At 39.6% G+C, this 14,607-nt stretch overlaps 1 protein-coding gene across 6 annotated transcripts in view; it reads left to right on the forward strand.

Moving 5' to 3' along the window:
* Nucleotides 1-14,607, forward strand: part of stx1a (syntaxin 1A (brain)) — a 63,079-nt gene that overhangs the window by 17,165 nt on the left and 31,307 nt on the right. For all 6 annotated transcript variants that reach the window (XM_068711728.1, XM_068711736.1, XM_068711697.1 and 3 more), the window contains exon 3: nucleotides 7,086-7,185. In XM_068711728.1, the coding sequence (XP_068567829.1) occupies nucleotides 7,086-7,185 (100 nt within the window). The remainder of the gene's footprint in view (nucleotides 1-7,085; nucleotides 7,186-14,607) is intronic.

Consider the following 14,607-nt stretch of genomic DNA (forward strand, 5'->3'; position numbering starts at 1 on the left):
AAATCCTACACACTGCACCCGAGGGTCAATTTATCACATAGAGAGAGAAGCATGTTGTCAGACTTAAGTTTCAGTTATATAGATATACTAAAGGATGCGTACCCGGACAACTGGGGCACCACGGAAGCGTTGTTGTTTTTTTTCATACAGTCCCGTTGGAGTACATTGATCCACAAATGCGCAATAGATTGCACATGTGTGGTAGTAGATAGCGCAAACCTGTCCGGACTTGTCCGTGCGGTCACAACAAATTGAATGGTCTGCAGACGTCCGCACAGAGCCTAAGCGTACACCCTCTGATGACAAAGTGTACGTTACATGGACCCTCGCATACTAGCGGAAAGTATAACTTCATCTTGACAGCATCACGCTGAGCTGCAAACTACTTCATACTCGATCAGAGGTCAAAGTCTAATATAACAAAATGGACAACATCATCTACAAATAGAGGACATTCTCCAGGCCTTGGCCGCAACTTCATGTTTTGTCTATTAATATCAGAAAAGTAGAGATGACAAAGTACATCCTTGACAAGTTGTACGTGCCTGACTTCATGTTAAAATGCAAGCAATAAACTCTCTTTGAGTGTATCACTAACAAATCTCTGCCAGCTTCCCCTGCAACATATTTTAGTAACAGACTAGTCCAGATCTAAAAAACTACTACTTTTCATTTATTTTTTTAATGTATAACAAGAAGTACGTTTTTACGTCTGCACATGTGAGTTTCAGGTCTGACAATCATCACGTGGTTTAACTGCAAAATGTCTCCTAAAACACTAATTATGTGATGTTTTAGCTCTGAGGGAACACTACAGTCTGCAGTCATTTGCCTCCTCTCATCTCTGTTCTGCCGCTGTGTGTTGCCTCTGACAGACTGTCTGTATCCATCCTAGATACTGAAACGTACTTTTCTTTTCTGTCTGGAATTTCAAGTAAGAAAGTGAAGAAAGAGGAGTTTGAGTTAAATGTGGAGACAGCGGGATCCACAGAGAACAGTTTGAGGCTGAGCCAGAAGCCGGTGAGAGAGAGAGAGAGAGAGAGAGAGAGAGAGAGATTTTGAAATTACATTACATTACAGTCATTTAGCAGACGCTTTTATCCAAAGCAACTTACAATACAGATTCTATCACATTTCTACACTGTAGGCGCAGCTACAGGAGCAATTTTTGGGATTAAGTGTCTTGCTCAAGGACACATCGACATGCAACTAGCGGAATGAGGGGGATGTGGAGAAGTTAGACAGCAAAACAAGAGAGGAGGAACAGGTACATGTGCCAGGGGGAGATACAAATAGCAAAGGGAGCTGAGGGAGAGAAGGAGTAATCAGGCTCTCACCCTGACTGGGTGCATTCATTACAACATTAATTAAAGCTTTCAATAGTGCTGCTGCCTTATAACTGCTGCCTTCTGTCCTTTACTCACACCATAAACATGACCCTCAGACTGTGGATATTGATTTTATAATTTGTGCAAGCGTGCATGTTGGTGTGTATTTAAGTATGGGGGTGTGGGTGTGTGTGTGTTTAAGTGGATGTAATTGCCTATATTGCAATCATAGGATAATGCTGCATTTTATCATTTTCAAAAACTTTCATGAACAAAAAAATAATACAGTTACCTTTTTAACAAGATCAGGAGCTTTATAGCTTATGCCTTGGCGTCATAGAATTCCATCGTCATCCAAAACCTTCCTGATGCCAAGTGGAAAGTGAGTCTAGGATGATTGATCATTGTTTTATGACATTTTTTTTAATAAAATCCTGAAATATTCTGGTATACACAGATGAAAAAAAGAGAGTGGTTGTTTCATTTTGATTTATTTAAGTAAGTTAATATTGTTTTAAAATTCTTCGAAAGACGTCAGAAAAGGACGATTAATTTACTTTAATCTCACTTGTCACAAATACATATGCTTTATTAGTAATTTCAAAATATTGTTGGACACAAAATCTGATGATGTCGGTTGTGTGAATTGGTATTGTTTTGTTTTTTTCATAGTGCCATTTGAAACTATAGAATGTACTGCTTCCAGGATCTGGTATTTATTACATGTCTTGTGTATTGTGGGCATATTTGTATGGTTTACACAAGGATTAAAAAAAAAACCCCACTCTTATTGATCATCAGTATTAAAACTTGTGGAAGAGCTTTGCTGCTGCACATGGTTGATGTATTTCTTCATAATGAATGTGGCCAATGAAGTTCCCCTCAGCAGTCAAGCAGATACAAACACAACCATCTTCATGACTGAGTTTAAAAACTATAGTTTTCTGGAGTGGTTGTATCACCACAGATGGTAGCAATAATGAAGTCTCTACTTTTCTGCCATGTCGTTCAACAGCAGGTAGGACATCTGACATGGGCTGTTTACTGCCACACTTTGTGGCCTTTAGTCTGTAAGAACGAATCTGTACCATATGTTGTATGTTGACTTCACAGCTTTTACAGACGTCTGTGCATGCATGCGTCTGCAGTAGTGATGCTAAGTTGAGGCTCCAATCATTTTGCGGTCATAAATTAAGCTGCAATGAGGGCGGTGTTAAAGTATTTATTGCGTGTCAGCAACTAAATGTTAGATGTAAAATAAATCTTATGTTGTTAAAAACTACAATACAAGATTGAAACCTGGTATTACTCTGAAATTGACTGGGATATTTAGCTAAACTGTTTATTCGTTTACTTTTATTGTAAAAAATATTACAAATGTGTCCTTTACCCATTGATGATTGTAATAAATAAGGGTCATTTTTATAGATTCTTTTACAGCCGACGTCCACAACAATATGCATGCGCATGTGGCAACGGAAGTGCTGTTTAGCCCCAGCCATCCTGATGAGTTAGCAAGCTTTAAACATTGAATTAAAATTGTTAACAGCATCAAAATATCTGGTTGTTGCATGTTCGGTTGTCACAATCGATATTCCAACAGCGGAATCTAGTTCTACAGGAGTCAGACAAGATTACGACAGTTTCAGAGCAACATGGCCGTTGGTGTTTTCAACAGCTGCCCTCACTACGAGCAACCACATGTGTTGACTGCAGCTGGACTTGCGATGTAGCGTCTATTTTAAAACTCAATAAACTCAAAACTGAGTCTATGTAATGGTATTTGACGTTCTGTACATGACCACAGATAACGTAGTTGAAGCACCTAGTGACGAGTAATGCTCGTAATTTCTTGCTGGTGTAACGTTCTCCACCAAATTCCATATATATACATATATATGCGTATATATACGTATATATATGTATCTACCCGCTCACTAACAGCGCTCAGATCTGTAGTAGGTTGCACTTGTGATCTTTGGTGGTTAATATCATTGCATAGCTTGACAAGCAATTGCACTGCACTTCGGTTGCCAAAATGCGTGTGCACACTTAACGTACGTCACTATTGTTTACAAACTGCAAAAGGCTCTATAGAGATGTTACAGTTACAAAGTCCTTAAAAGAAAGGCAATATTCAAGCTGTGAGACAAAAATAAAATGCTTGTAAGAGTTAATGAAAGCCATTAAAATATTTTCAGCCTTATCTTTAAGTAACGTGTGTCAGTACTCTTTACATCATGTAACAAGGCTCAATTTATGCCTCCACAATCCTTCACCAGATGATGCAAGAATGAAGTGAGCAACAGCAAGACAGACTCGCCGTGGCCTTAAGCCCTCTAATCATTCTCCTTACCAGAATTGGACTTTTACTTTGGTAAAAAACAGTTAGATAGCAAAGTAGGAAAAGAGACTCTAAAAGATTTTTTCTGAGCATTTGTACGATTCCAACAAATGACTTGGTGGATACAAGAGTATCAAGTTCATAAAGAATAGTTATAAAATAGGCAAGTGTTTCTGTGGCTCTTTATTTGTTTCTGCATGTCTGAAATTGCTTTTTCTCCCACACCAATACAATTTGCCTGATGTCTTATAAGACCTGAGAGATTGACTGTGACTCTAACTCATGGTCTCTAAACCAAGACAGCTTAAAGTGGTTTCGTCTTCTGCTCACTTATCGTCTCTGTCACTTCCTTCTCCCTGTTCCTGTCTCAATCTTACTTTTTAATTCTCATCTTTCCCCACCTGTTTCTCTTACATGCATTTAACTCTGTACTCACCTCAATGTGCCTTCTGGTCTCTCCCCAGTGGTCTTCTGTAGCCAATTATGTTGTTATTTTTAAAAACGTATCCAATCAGCAGCTAATTAAAGAGATAATGGGGGATTAATGACCCAGGCTGAGAGCTCAAGAATATGGATGGAGAGACAGAGGGAGAGCAGAGCTGTGAGGAGTGACAGTCAAATAACTTCGGACATATCGTAGTGGAGAACGAAGGGAGAACAGGCTGGCCTGAAGTGTAGCAGGTGTAGAGGCAGAGAAAGTGATCGAGGCTAGATGACAGACTGAGATTAAAGTAGACTCTGATGAAGTCACTGACTGATGTGACCTGCTGCTCGTCCAGCTGTTACCTGCCAGTGGCAGCACAGCTGATGACGAGCCAGCAGGGAGGAATGTCAAACCTTTATCTCGATGGCAGATGATGGTGTGAAGTGCAGAGGATAAACAGTACATGCAATGCACTTTACTTTAATGCATTTATATAATGTGCTTAAAGGAATAGTTCAACATTTTGGAAAATACATTTATTCGCTGTCCTTATTTTCACCTAATTACTTAGTCGGTTCATGTGTCGTTTTTCTGCAGAATATGTGTCACAAAGGGAGCTCTTGATGAGGACTCGGACGCAGAGTAGAGGTTCAGCTGACGATCTTTTATTTCCAACAAAAATGCACAGGGAAATCCCTGGAAACAAAAACCTCTCTTAGCGAGGAAAGAAGAAAATAACAAAGTAGAACTAAAAATGCTCTGGCGAGGAAAGACGAAAATAACAAAGTAGAACTAAAAATGCTCTGATTTAACTCAAGGAGCTGCAAAGTGAAAACGGCAAAAGCCAAACCAAAAATCACTTCTCGAGGAAGGTATTAAACTACAAATAAAAAATGCTCTGATTTAACTCGAAGAGCCGAATGGTCGAAAAGGCAAAATGCAAAACAAAATCTCTCTTACCGAGGAAACAAGAAACAAGAAACAAGAACGGGACAGACAAAACTATGACTTGGACTGATAATAGCATAAGGCGGGTGTGCAAGACGAAAGGACATGACACACTGGCACAGGACAAGGGGAGACGCAGACTATAAGTACACATGAGGGAAGTGGGGGAACAGGTGGACACAATCAGGAATCAGGGAAGACAATCAGACTGGTGACACATGAGGAAGGGCAAGGAACCTGAAACGAGAGGAGAGTTAATTTCCAAAATAAAACAGGAAGTCACAAAACAAACGTGGAGACAGGACAAAAACCCAGCTTGACATACAGGTGTGACAATATGCCCTTGATTTGTTTATTGATAGGGACCAAGTCAAGTAACTGTTAAGAAAGAGTTTGATGGAGATCCAGATGTGTGTTTCCTGTTGTTAGATGTTTTCTAATGCATGCTGAGGATCCCAAATGTTTTTTTGTAAAATGATGACTTTTGCATACTTCTGGGCTAGGCTCCTTTGTTCCAATTAAGGTACCTCTTAATACTAAAGCACGCAACACATTTTGCATTGCATTGCATTAGAAAAGTTATACGGAATGGGAAAATTTGCCACCACCTGCGAAAATCGTGAGATCCCAAGATAATCTGTGTAACAACCACGGATGTATAAAGAGAACAACAAACACATAAAAGGTTACTTTACCTGTCCGACGTTGAATTGCTGTTGATTTGGTCATATTTCTCTGTTATTGAGACATTTTTAAGCTTAGGTCAAAGCTAAATATAAGAAGAAAAGAAGTGTAGAAGAAGAGCAACGACAGAACAAGCATAAACCTGACCCGTGGGCTCTCGCTCGCCCTCTTCTTTGAGGCAGAGGCACCGTTTGCCCCTCTGTGCTTTTTCACTGCGGTTTCTGTCAGATCAGCAACACTAAATATGTTCTACACATACGTGAAATACATTACCTATTCTATGAAAATAAAGGACATATAATACAAGTGTCTACAGATATTACAGTGGTGACAAACAATGAAAAAGCAAAAGGCACACGCTCAACCCAGTTAGTGAGGGATTCACAATCTGAGGTGAGGCACAGCTCGTCGTTGCCTCACCTCATGTGTCTCCTCTCTGTTTAAACAGGACGTGTGCTAATTCAGCGATTTTGATTATAAAAATGCTTGAAATGATTGGAATAAACAGTTTTCTCTCCCATTTACGAACCCTACTTCTTCTTCTGCTCTGTTTACTGGAGGATTACAGACATGAAGCATGAAGCGTAGCCTATACTGCCACCTAACTAAGCTAAGCAGCCGAGATTATTCGCTCCAAACCAGTTGATGGAAATTTTCTTAATTTGCATTTATTTTTTGCAACATTTCAATGATTGGAATCAAGGAATTGGAATTCATGGTTGCAATCGTACAGAAATTACATTTATAGCACAGATCAGTATTTTATCATTATTTGTTTTTTACTTTTCCTGTAAAAATGTCTCTGGCTACATCACAGGTTGTAAAGACTCAGGTGAGCGGCGTCTTTTGAGAACTGAGTCATTTTCACAGCACATAGTGATCCATCTCTTCTGCCAGGTGTTGTATACTAAAATGACTTCCAAAGCATTTGTTCATTTAAATGAAGTGGACGTGGCTTTATTTGTATTCATTATTAATAGCAGCTGTATTTTGATGATGATGTATGTGTATGGTAATTTGCTAGATTTTAGTTTGAATACAGCCCTGTTAAGTGTTAGTCCACACATCACACACATATACATAAAAGATTGCTCCAGTGTTTCAAAAAGTCACAGAGAAACGATGATTGAGCACAGATAAAAATGAAAAACATATATCTGTGTTTTCTTTCACTTGAACCTGCTTCCCTCTGCTTTCATTCTGCTTGTAATACGATAATGACATCTTTAGTTTGGTTTCTATCAACATCACTCAGCCTAATCACATATACTTCCTGTCTCAGCACTGAGGAGATCTAAAGTGCCTTTTGGTCTCTCTCTCGCTCTCTCTCTCTCTCTCTCTCTCTCTCTCTTGACAGGTGGAGGAGATCCGGGGTTTCATCGAGTCTCTGGCAGAGAAAGTTGAGGAGGTGAAAAGGAATCACAGCGCCATCCTCGCTTCACCTAACCCAGATGAGAGTAAGGCTTTTTGTCTTTTCTGGTTCCTCTTGTTGACTCATTATGACCTTCACATTGACCATAAATATTTTAGACTGGTCTGTAGTATTAGGTCAGTCTTGATTTTACTCTTAGATTATCCTCATGCAGGTTAGACAGTTTCACAATGACTGATTTATTTTAATCCCAAAAAGTTAGCCAGGCTAACTCTGACCAATGTTGTGGAGTGCGTAATGAGAAGGGAAAGATTTTTGTGAGGCTGCAGTAGCCTGTTAGAAATATACAGCGGTAAAATGTCCTTGTTGAAATCTCCCAGCAGGTGAACATTTTCTGCTGCAGTGACACGGCTGCTTGATCTGCCATGTTTTGTAGTTTGAAAAGAAAGTTTTAATTTACCCATTATTCATAGCAAATTAGTTCTACTGAGACAGCTTTATGCAACTGATTAATTTAGACATCTGACAGTGTTACACAGTCAAAGTCGGATCTCAACCTATTTGAAAACCCATGAGAGATTTTAGAGCAACATGTTGGACGGCGCACTCCACCACCATCATCAATACATCAAATGAGTTAATTTCATACAGAATTTATTCATTTATTGTATACCACTACTCAACCAAAGGTTGCATTGTCCAAGCGCACACTGACCCTTTTGCACACACTTACTGTATATTTTCCCGCTTTTTAATGATAACACTTTAATAAGGCAGTGATGTGTAAGAGAAGCTCTTAATGGAAAGCAGAAAGGTAATAATTACTGTTATCACCATTACAACTGCTGCTGTGGTAAATTCCACAGAACAAAAGAAAGAAAAATGACTCCATTGTCCATTTTTCTCCACTTTTCTGCTCCCTCTCCATTTCTCTTTAGTCCTGCCTTTACCTCTTAGCCTGCTGTTAACACCATCTTTCTCTTTCTGTCTCTTTCCGTTGCCTATTTCAACCACTCTCCTCTTTACATTTGTTCAGTCCGTGCCACAATCCGTCTTTGCTCCTCTCTCTCTGCTCCCGCATCTCTGGCCTCTCACACCTCCTCCTCTCTCATTTATGTCAGGACATTGATCTGGAGCCACGCTCTCACAAGGGGGATGTTACTTACACTAGTAACACCCCCTAATCCCTTTTCCTTTCCCTGATTCCCACCTTCCCACCTACCTGAAATAGCATCGATCTGCTTGCAGCAGCAGGCATCAGATGAGCCCTTGAACTAGCCACGTTGTGCCAATGACACACAGAGCAGAGCAACAACAAGGCGAGCTGCTGCATTCAAGATACAGATTCTTCCACAAGTTGCCTCCTTTGTGACAGAAATCAATGCTCAGTGTGTGTGTGTCTGATAAATGCACATCAGTAAGCAGCTGATGTAAATGTCAGGGTCATTCATTACAGAGTTAGGTCAGTGCGTTCTTCACTGTCTGCCTGTTGCATTGTGGCCACTGACGGGGACTAGAATGATCTGAATACCTTCATCAAGGACGCTCCTCTACCTCCTGAGCAGCGTTTCATATCGTGGATGTGAACTCTTCTTCCTATAAATCAAATTTCTATATAACTAATTTCCATCAACAACACATTTTGTTCGGAAACATAATGCTGCCCAGATTGCGTTTTTTTAACAAGGTCTTGGTACACTGGCAATTGGGCTTTCAAAATTGTGAGAAAGAAACATTTTAAAAACACTTAACATTGAAATGTTCATATTGAATGCAAGATTGCAATAAGTTCACTGTCAATGTTTCTTATTACTTTTCCTGACAACATCCGCTACTGAGCATGATAAGTTTTTAGGCAATTCAAACTAGAGGAAAAGTCAGGAGATCAGGATTCATCATCTGGGCACCCCGAAAATCTGTACCAAACTCCATGGCAGTCCATCCGGTAGTTGTCATAATGTTGCAAAGATCACTGCGTGTTATTTTCCTATCTGTGTCTGTGACTGCTGTGGTAACAATCACATTTCCGTACTTCAGCCTCGTCTGAAGTGTCATCAAAACTAATTTCACAATGACATTTTAATGTGAAATCTAATGTGGTTTAAGATCTACACTGACTCATTGTTGCATAGAAAATGTTGCTCATCCAAAAGGCTAGTGTGGTCCTTCATCATTTTCATGAATATTCTGTTTGTTTTATAGCTTTTTCAGTCTTTGCTGGTATTCTTTTTGTATTATCCCCTGTGGTGAGAAGAGCCTGTTTCTGTTCCTCCTATTAAATCAAACTCCATCTCCTTCCTGTTGGTATGAGTTTCTTCGTCTGTTCACAAGTATTTTTCTCACCGTAGTTTCTCATCTAAGTGCTCCTCTCCTCACTCTTCCTCTGAAAATAGGCGCTGAGACTTTGGGTGTGTGATACTGAGAGTGAGTCTTTCACAACTCAGCGTAACGTCGTGCGGTGATAAACCTTCTGTTTCTGTCACGGTTTATCAGTTTCATAATCGCATCACAGCTCCCCAGCCACCACCCACCTGGCCATCTATCTACACGACCCCAACCTCTCTTCCTCCCCCTCTGCTGGGGGAGCTCTGAGCTTTTGTATTCGCTGACTGAGACATTTCCTGTTGATCTCCAGGGGGTTAACTCCAGCCCACAGAGCCCGTATTAACACACATGCACAAATGCAGCCGCTTCTCTGTAATATTACCTTCGCCCCTGCATTACACACTAACCCATAACATGGTTTACTCACCCCCCTAAATGAAGCACAGCAAATTTCCACCAGGGAATTGCAATATATGTTTTGTGTGTGTGTATTTGCTTGTTTTTACTTGCTATTTGTGTGATTGTGGGGGCTGTGCTCAGCATCTGTGTACAGTAGTAGGTTCAATAATCATGATAGATTAGGTAATAGCCATCAGGTCATAATGGGTATTGAACCTGTGTTCCTTCATGAGCAAATTCCTCTAATGCAGGAAGGAAAGACACAAATGCATTTTAAATTTAGAAGCATTATTGAATTCACATTGCCCATTAAATAATTGAATTATTTGTTTTGTTTTCTAGTATTGTTTATTGGCGTTGTGCAGCGCTGCTTCACATTATTTTGATCGATGAGACTGTACTTGATAGATTTCTATCATCATTGTTTTAAATGCTTGTGTATTAAAGAAGGGAAAAGTGATTTTATATTGGTTTTATCTTCTTACAGAGTGTAATTTTACAAACTACAGGTTGTTATTCATTAGAGGAAGACAATTCACACTTATAATCACACCTACGGTCAGTTTTGGATTCTATAATTTGCATATGCAATAGTTGATGGACCGTTGGAGGAAACCAAACCCGAGCAGTGATCATTAGAGATTTATCCCAGTGCAATGAATGTCCCTCCCTGGCCTGTACATTAAAACCATTTGAGACAAGCAGCCTGGATTAATACCTTGCAGTGCTGTTTACACTACTTAGAGGAAGCAAAAATCAATGCAAGACCACCTGAAAACCAGCAGAGTGACTTAAGATTTGTGTTTTCCGTCAGCACTTCTGACTGCAGAGTGTTACAAGAAAATGAGTCCACAAATTAGTGTAAACCAAGCAACTTTATTTAGGCTTGTCACACACAAAGAAGAGAAATTAGATTTTAATTTGCTTTTGTTTGTCTATTACTCCATTTTCACTTTGCAGTTTTATTCTAGGAATACAAAACTTTTGTGAATTGGTTATCGCTCAAACCAAGTAAAAAAGTATAATAGGAGGACAAGTTATGATATATATATATTTGTATTATGGGTTTTGCTTTGTTGTTGAACTACCGCCATTCCAATGAGAAATGTACTTAAACTTGTAACGTGTAATAACGTGCAGAAAATTTTATCCTTGACACTGATACTGATAGGAGTTTATTTAACAACATTTCTCAGTCTGTTTTTCCAACCATTTAGTGTTTGAACCCTCTGACATCTCCAGCCTCCAGTTTCTAAAGAGCATCTTTCCTCTGACTCTTTAAAGTCCTCAACTTGCAGCTCTGGAGATGCTTGTTTTAATTGCAGCCTGTGAGTGTTTCTATTTCTAGTATCAGTTTTTGGCTAAGTGTGCTCCCACCCTCGGAGTGCTGTTTGCCAAAGCTCCTCCACCCTCAACCTAAATTCTTCCCTTTGTTTTTCTTCTACCATCTTATTCCTCTGTTTCTACCCTTTATCTCTCTCGATTTATTTTTCTCTTACATCTCCCTCATAACGTCCGATATTATAGCCTTTAAAGACACAGCTTTATCTTGTGGAATAATAATAGCTCTCTTAAAGTGAGGTTAATACAATGTGGATGGTCAAAGCCAAGGATAAAGACACACGTGCACATTTATGCACATAAAAGAGGTCAAAGCTAGTAAAATAAATCAGTTTAACGGCCCTCTGTCCTCTTGACCCCTGAGACGGCGAGAGGCGTGCGGTGTGAATCCTCTGATCTAGATTGAAATGTCATGTGTTGGGGGGGAGAGGGAGGTTTCAGAGTGACAGCAACACTCACAGTAACTCTGTTACTGTCTTGGAAGACAGGAGAATGAGGAGTTGTTAGCTGAGACTTAATCAGGTACAACATTCACATCTGCACTTTAGTGGTGCCCTTGCTGTAAAAAAGACAACTTTAGATATTAGTCTGACTGTACTGAAAACATTCCTGATGAATGTGAGATGTCATCTTTACATGGCAAAGTTTCAACATGCTGTCAAACATTATTTCATGTTTGACGGCAGATCAAGGTGTCAAACTTCAATACATATTGTTTGTCCTGGTTTTTGACAATAAGGGAAAGATATTATTTAAACTAAATGATGTGTTTATACCAAATACTGTTACATAAAAACCCCACTAAGAACATAAAAAAATTCAGAAATTAAACTAATCTCGCAAAGTTTGTTAGGATAATAAGGGCTACTTTGAAGTGTACTTGTTTGTCAGTGTATCAGTGTACTTGTTTGCTTATTTGTATGTATATATAAGGATTTTTAATAGCAACAGCAGTCATTAATCGTAGAAAAGCTGTGCAACAACTGGTCAGACTGGAAAGGTTGGGATGAGCAAGTAAGTTGTATCTTTTAATGGTTAAACTTTATCTATGCTGTCAGTTTGTCATTAGGCCTCTCTGAGTTCATCCTGTATTCCTGCAGTAAGGCAAAGATCAGTAATGTTTGAGAGATGAGCTCACATTCGGTCTCTCTGGAACAACAGATGACTGGACTCTAGACGATCAATAAGCGGCGCAAACACACAAAGGACAGGTAATATATTTACAGAGCGAGCAGAGGGAAGCAGAGAGATGGAGAAAAAGATAAATGGCTGCAAGTTAGCGGTTAAAGTGGCAGCAATTGACCCTGAGTTAGAGCGAAGGAAACAGAAGTGGCTTGGTGTCTTGTTAGTGTCATGGTACACTGACATCAGACTGACACACACACACACACACACACACACACACACACACACACACACACACACACACACACACACACACACACACACACACACACACATTTTGTAGATATAATACACTCTAAGAGTGGATAAATGCTGCTGCTGTAGAGCCAAAGGTGGTGCAGCTGGATTGAAGCTTATAGAATTGGATATAAGACTTCCAGGATGTTCATCTTTTACAAAATCTCGGTATTATGCTACTAAGTGATGTAGGTACCATCCTGATCAGTATACATGACGGCTGTATCAGTATATTGCGAGTGAAATTGGATGTGGTGCGTTCCCAAAAGCTGCCATTGATGTCAAACACATACCAGTATACTCACTACAAGTTCTGTTTGGTTATTGGCATCCACCACACTAGATGTGATATTGAGCTTCAGGTGCAATGTTAGGTGTAGGATAAAGGAAAAGTTTGACATTTTGGGAATTATGCTTATTTGTTTTCTTATCAAATGATGGATGAGATAAATAATACAACTCTCATGTCTGTATGCTAAATATGAATCCAGCAGATGTCTAACTTAGCTTGGCACTTGACACTGTGAGAAACAGTCAGCCTGGTTCTGTTCAAAAGTCTGTACTATATCCATATAAATGGTCGGCTTCTTAACTAATGTGTCTTTGACTGACATTGGGAAGTGTTGAACAGATCTGCTTCGTTTTTTTGCATTGTTTCAGTCATTCTGGTTTGATTTTGTCTGGGCAAATACAACTGTGGATTTGGTCATATTAAAAGTTGTGCCAGTGCTCGGGTGGTTGAAGATACATGCAGTGGATGCATAAGACTACAATTCGTCCTAGTTTTGAGTCCATTTGAGGACTTTTGTTGAATTCAAAGGATAAGATCTGGTGTTCTATAGTTTTCATAAAAATGTTTTAAAAATCCCATGAAAAGACCAAAACAAACGATGTCTGTCTGTGGTTCTTAACTCAGAGGTATTTAGTTTAGAAAAGGGTCACAAAGATTGTTCACGTAAAACAACACTTTGAAGATGATGTGGAATTTTCCTTAAAAATAGATTCATTACATTTTGATAAATATCCTGGAATACCTTCATTTTCTGCCCTGCTTCCGCATTTCTCGCATTTCTTCCTGCCTCGTAGCATCTCTTTTCCTCTGCCACATTGAAACAATCTAACGCTGGCGAGAGGATCAACTGCACACATTGCCATAGCAACACAGTCTTTATGATGGCAACAAGCGTGACCTGAAAATTTCATTTGAGAGCGTCTGGGAGAGGGATAGAGTGTGAAGCCACAGCTCAATTGACTCCTCAGTTTTGCCCTCCAATTTGCTTCTCTCTCACTTCTCCCTCTACTCAATCATCAGTGTCAGAGACAGCCAATAATGAGGCTGAGTAGACACTTGATCAGGCAGGTTGGCTTCCTCCGTTAGGTAACCACATACCAAACACACGCACACAGCCTAAAACTAAGCTCTGTTTTTATGTCATTATCTCTGTTGTGCCAGTGCAGCTGACCTCATAGAGCAGGTTACTATGGTTACACAGAGACACTGCTCCATAACCCCTCGACGTGTTTCTGAAGTTGCGCAAACGTGCACAAGTGGACATAAAGATGAATATTTAAAGCAGTGTAAGGGAAAAATCCAGAAATTAAAAGTGCCTTCCTTTTCCTTTTTTAGTAACCCTCGTTTATACTAAAAGTAAACAGATTACAGTGTACCTGCATTCCTAAACGGGTAATGTGTGATTTATAAGTGATTACACTTATGAGGTAACGCTTTCTCTGCATGCATGCACACACACACACACACACACACACACACACACACACACACACACACACACACACACACACACACTTACTGTATACTACAGAGCTCTGCTTACTCATTTTGCCCTGAGGGCCTCAGCCCACCTCTTCAGCTTGAGCTCTGATTTAACATCACTGTATACGACAGCATACATTTTGCCATTAGCAGAAAAATAATTTTAAAGTGTTTAAAGTGTGCACAATAAACAAGATGGGGACCTACTCAGAAAAACAGGCAGTGACAGGTGGTGGTAAAAAAAAA

This window comes from Cebidichthys violaceus, unplaced genomic scaffold (genome assembly GCF_023349555.1).
Source record: "Cebidichthys violaceus isolate CVI_PGR_0920_01 unplaced genomic scaffold, fCebVio1.0.p SCAF_1, whole genome shotgun sequence".
NCBI lineage: Eukaryota > Metazoa > Chordata > Actinopteri > Perciformes > Stichaeidae > Cebidichthys > Cebidichthys violaceus.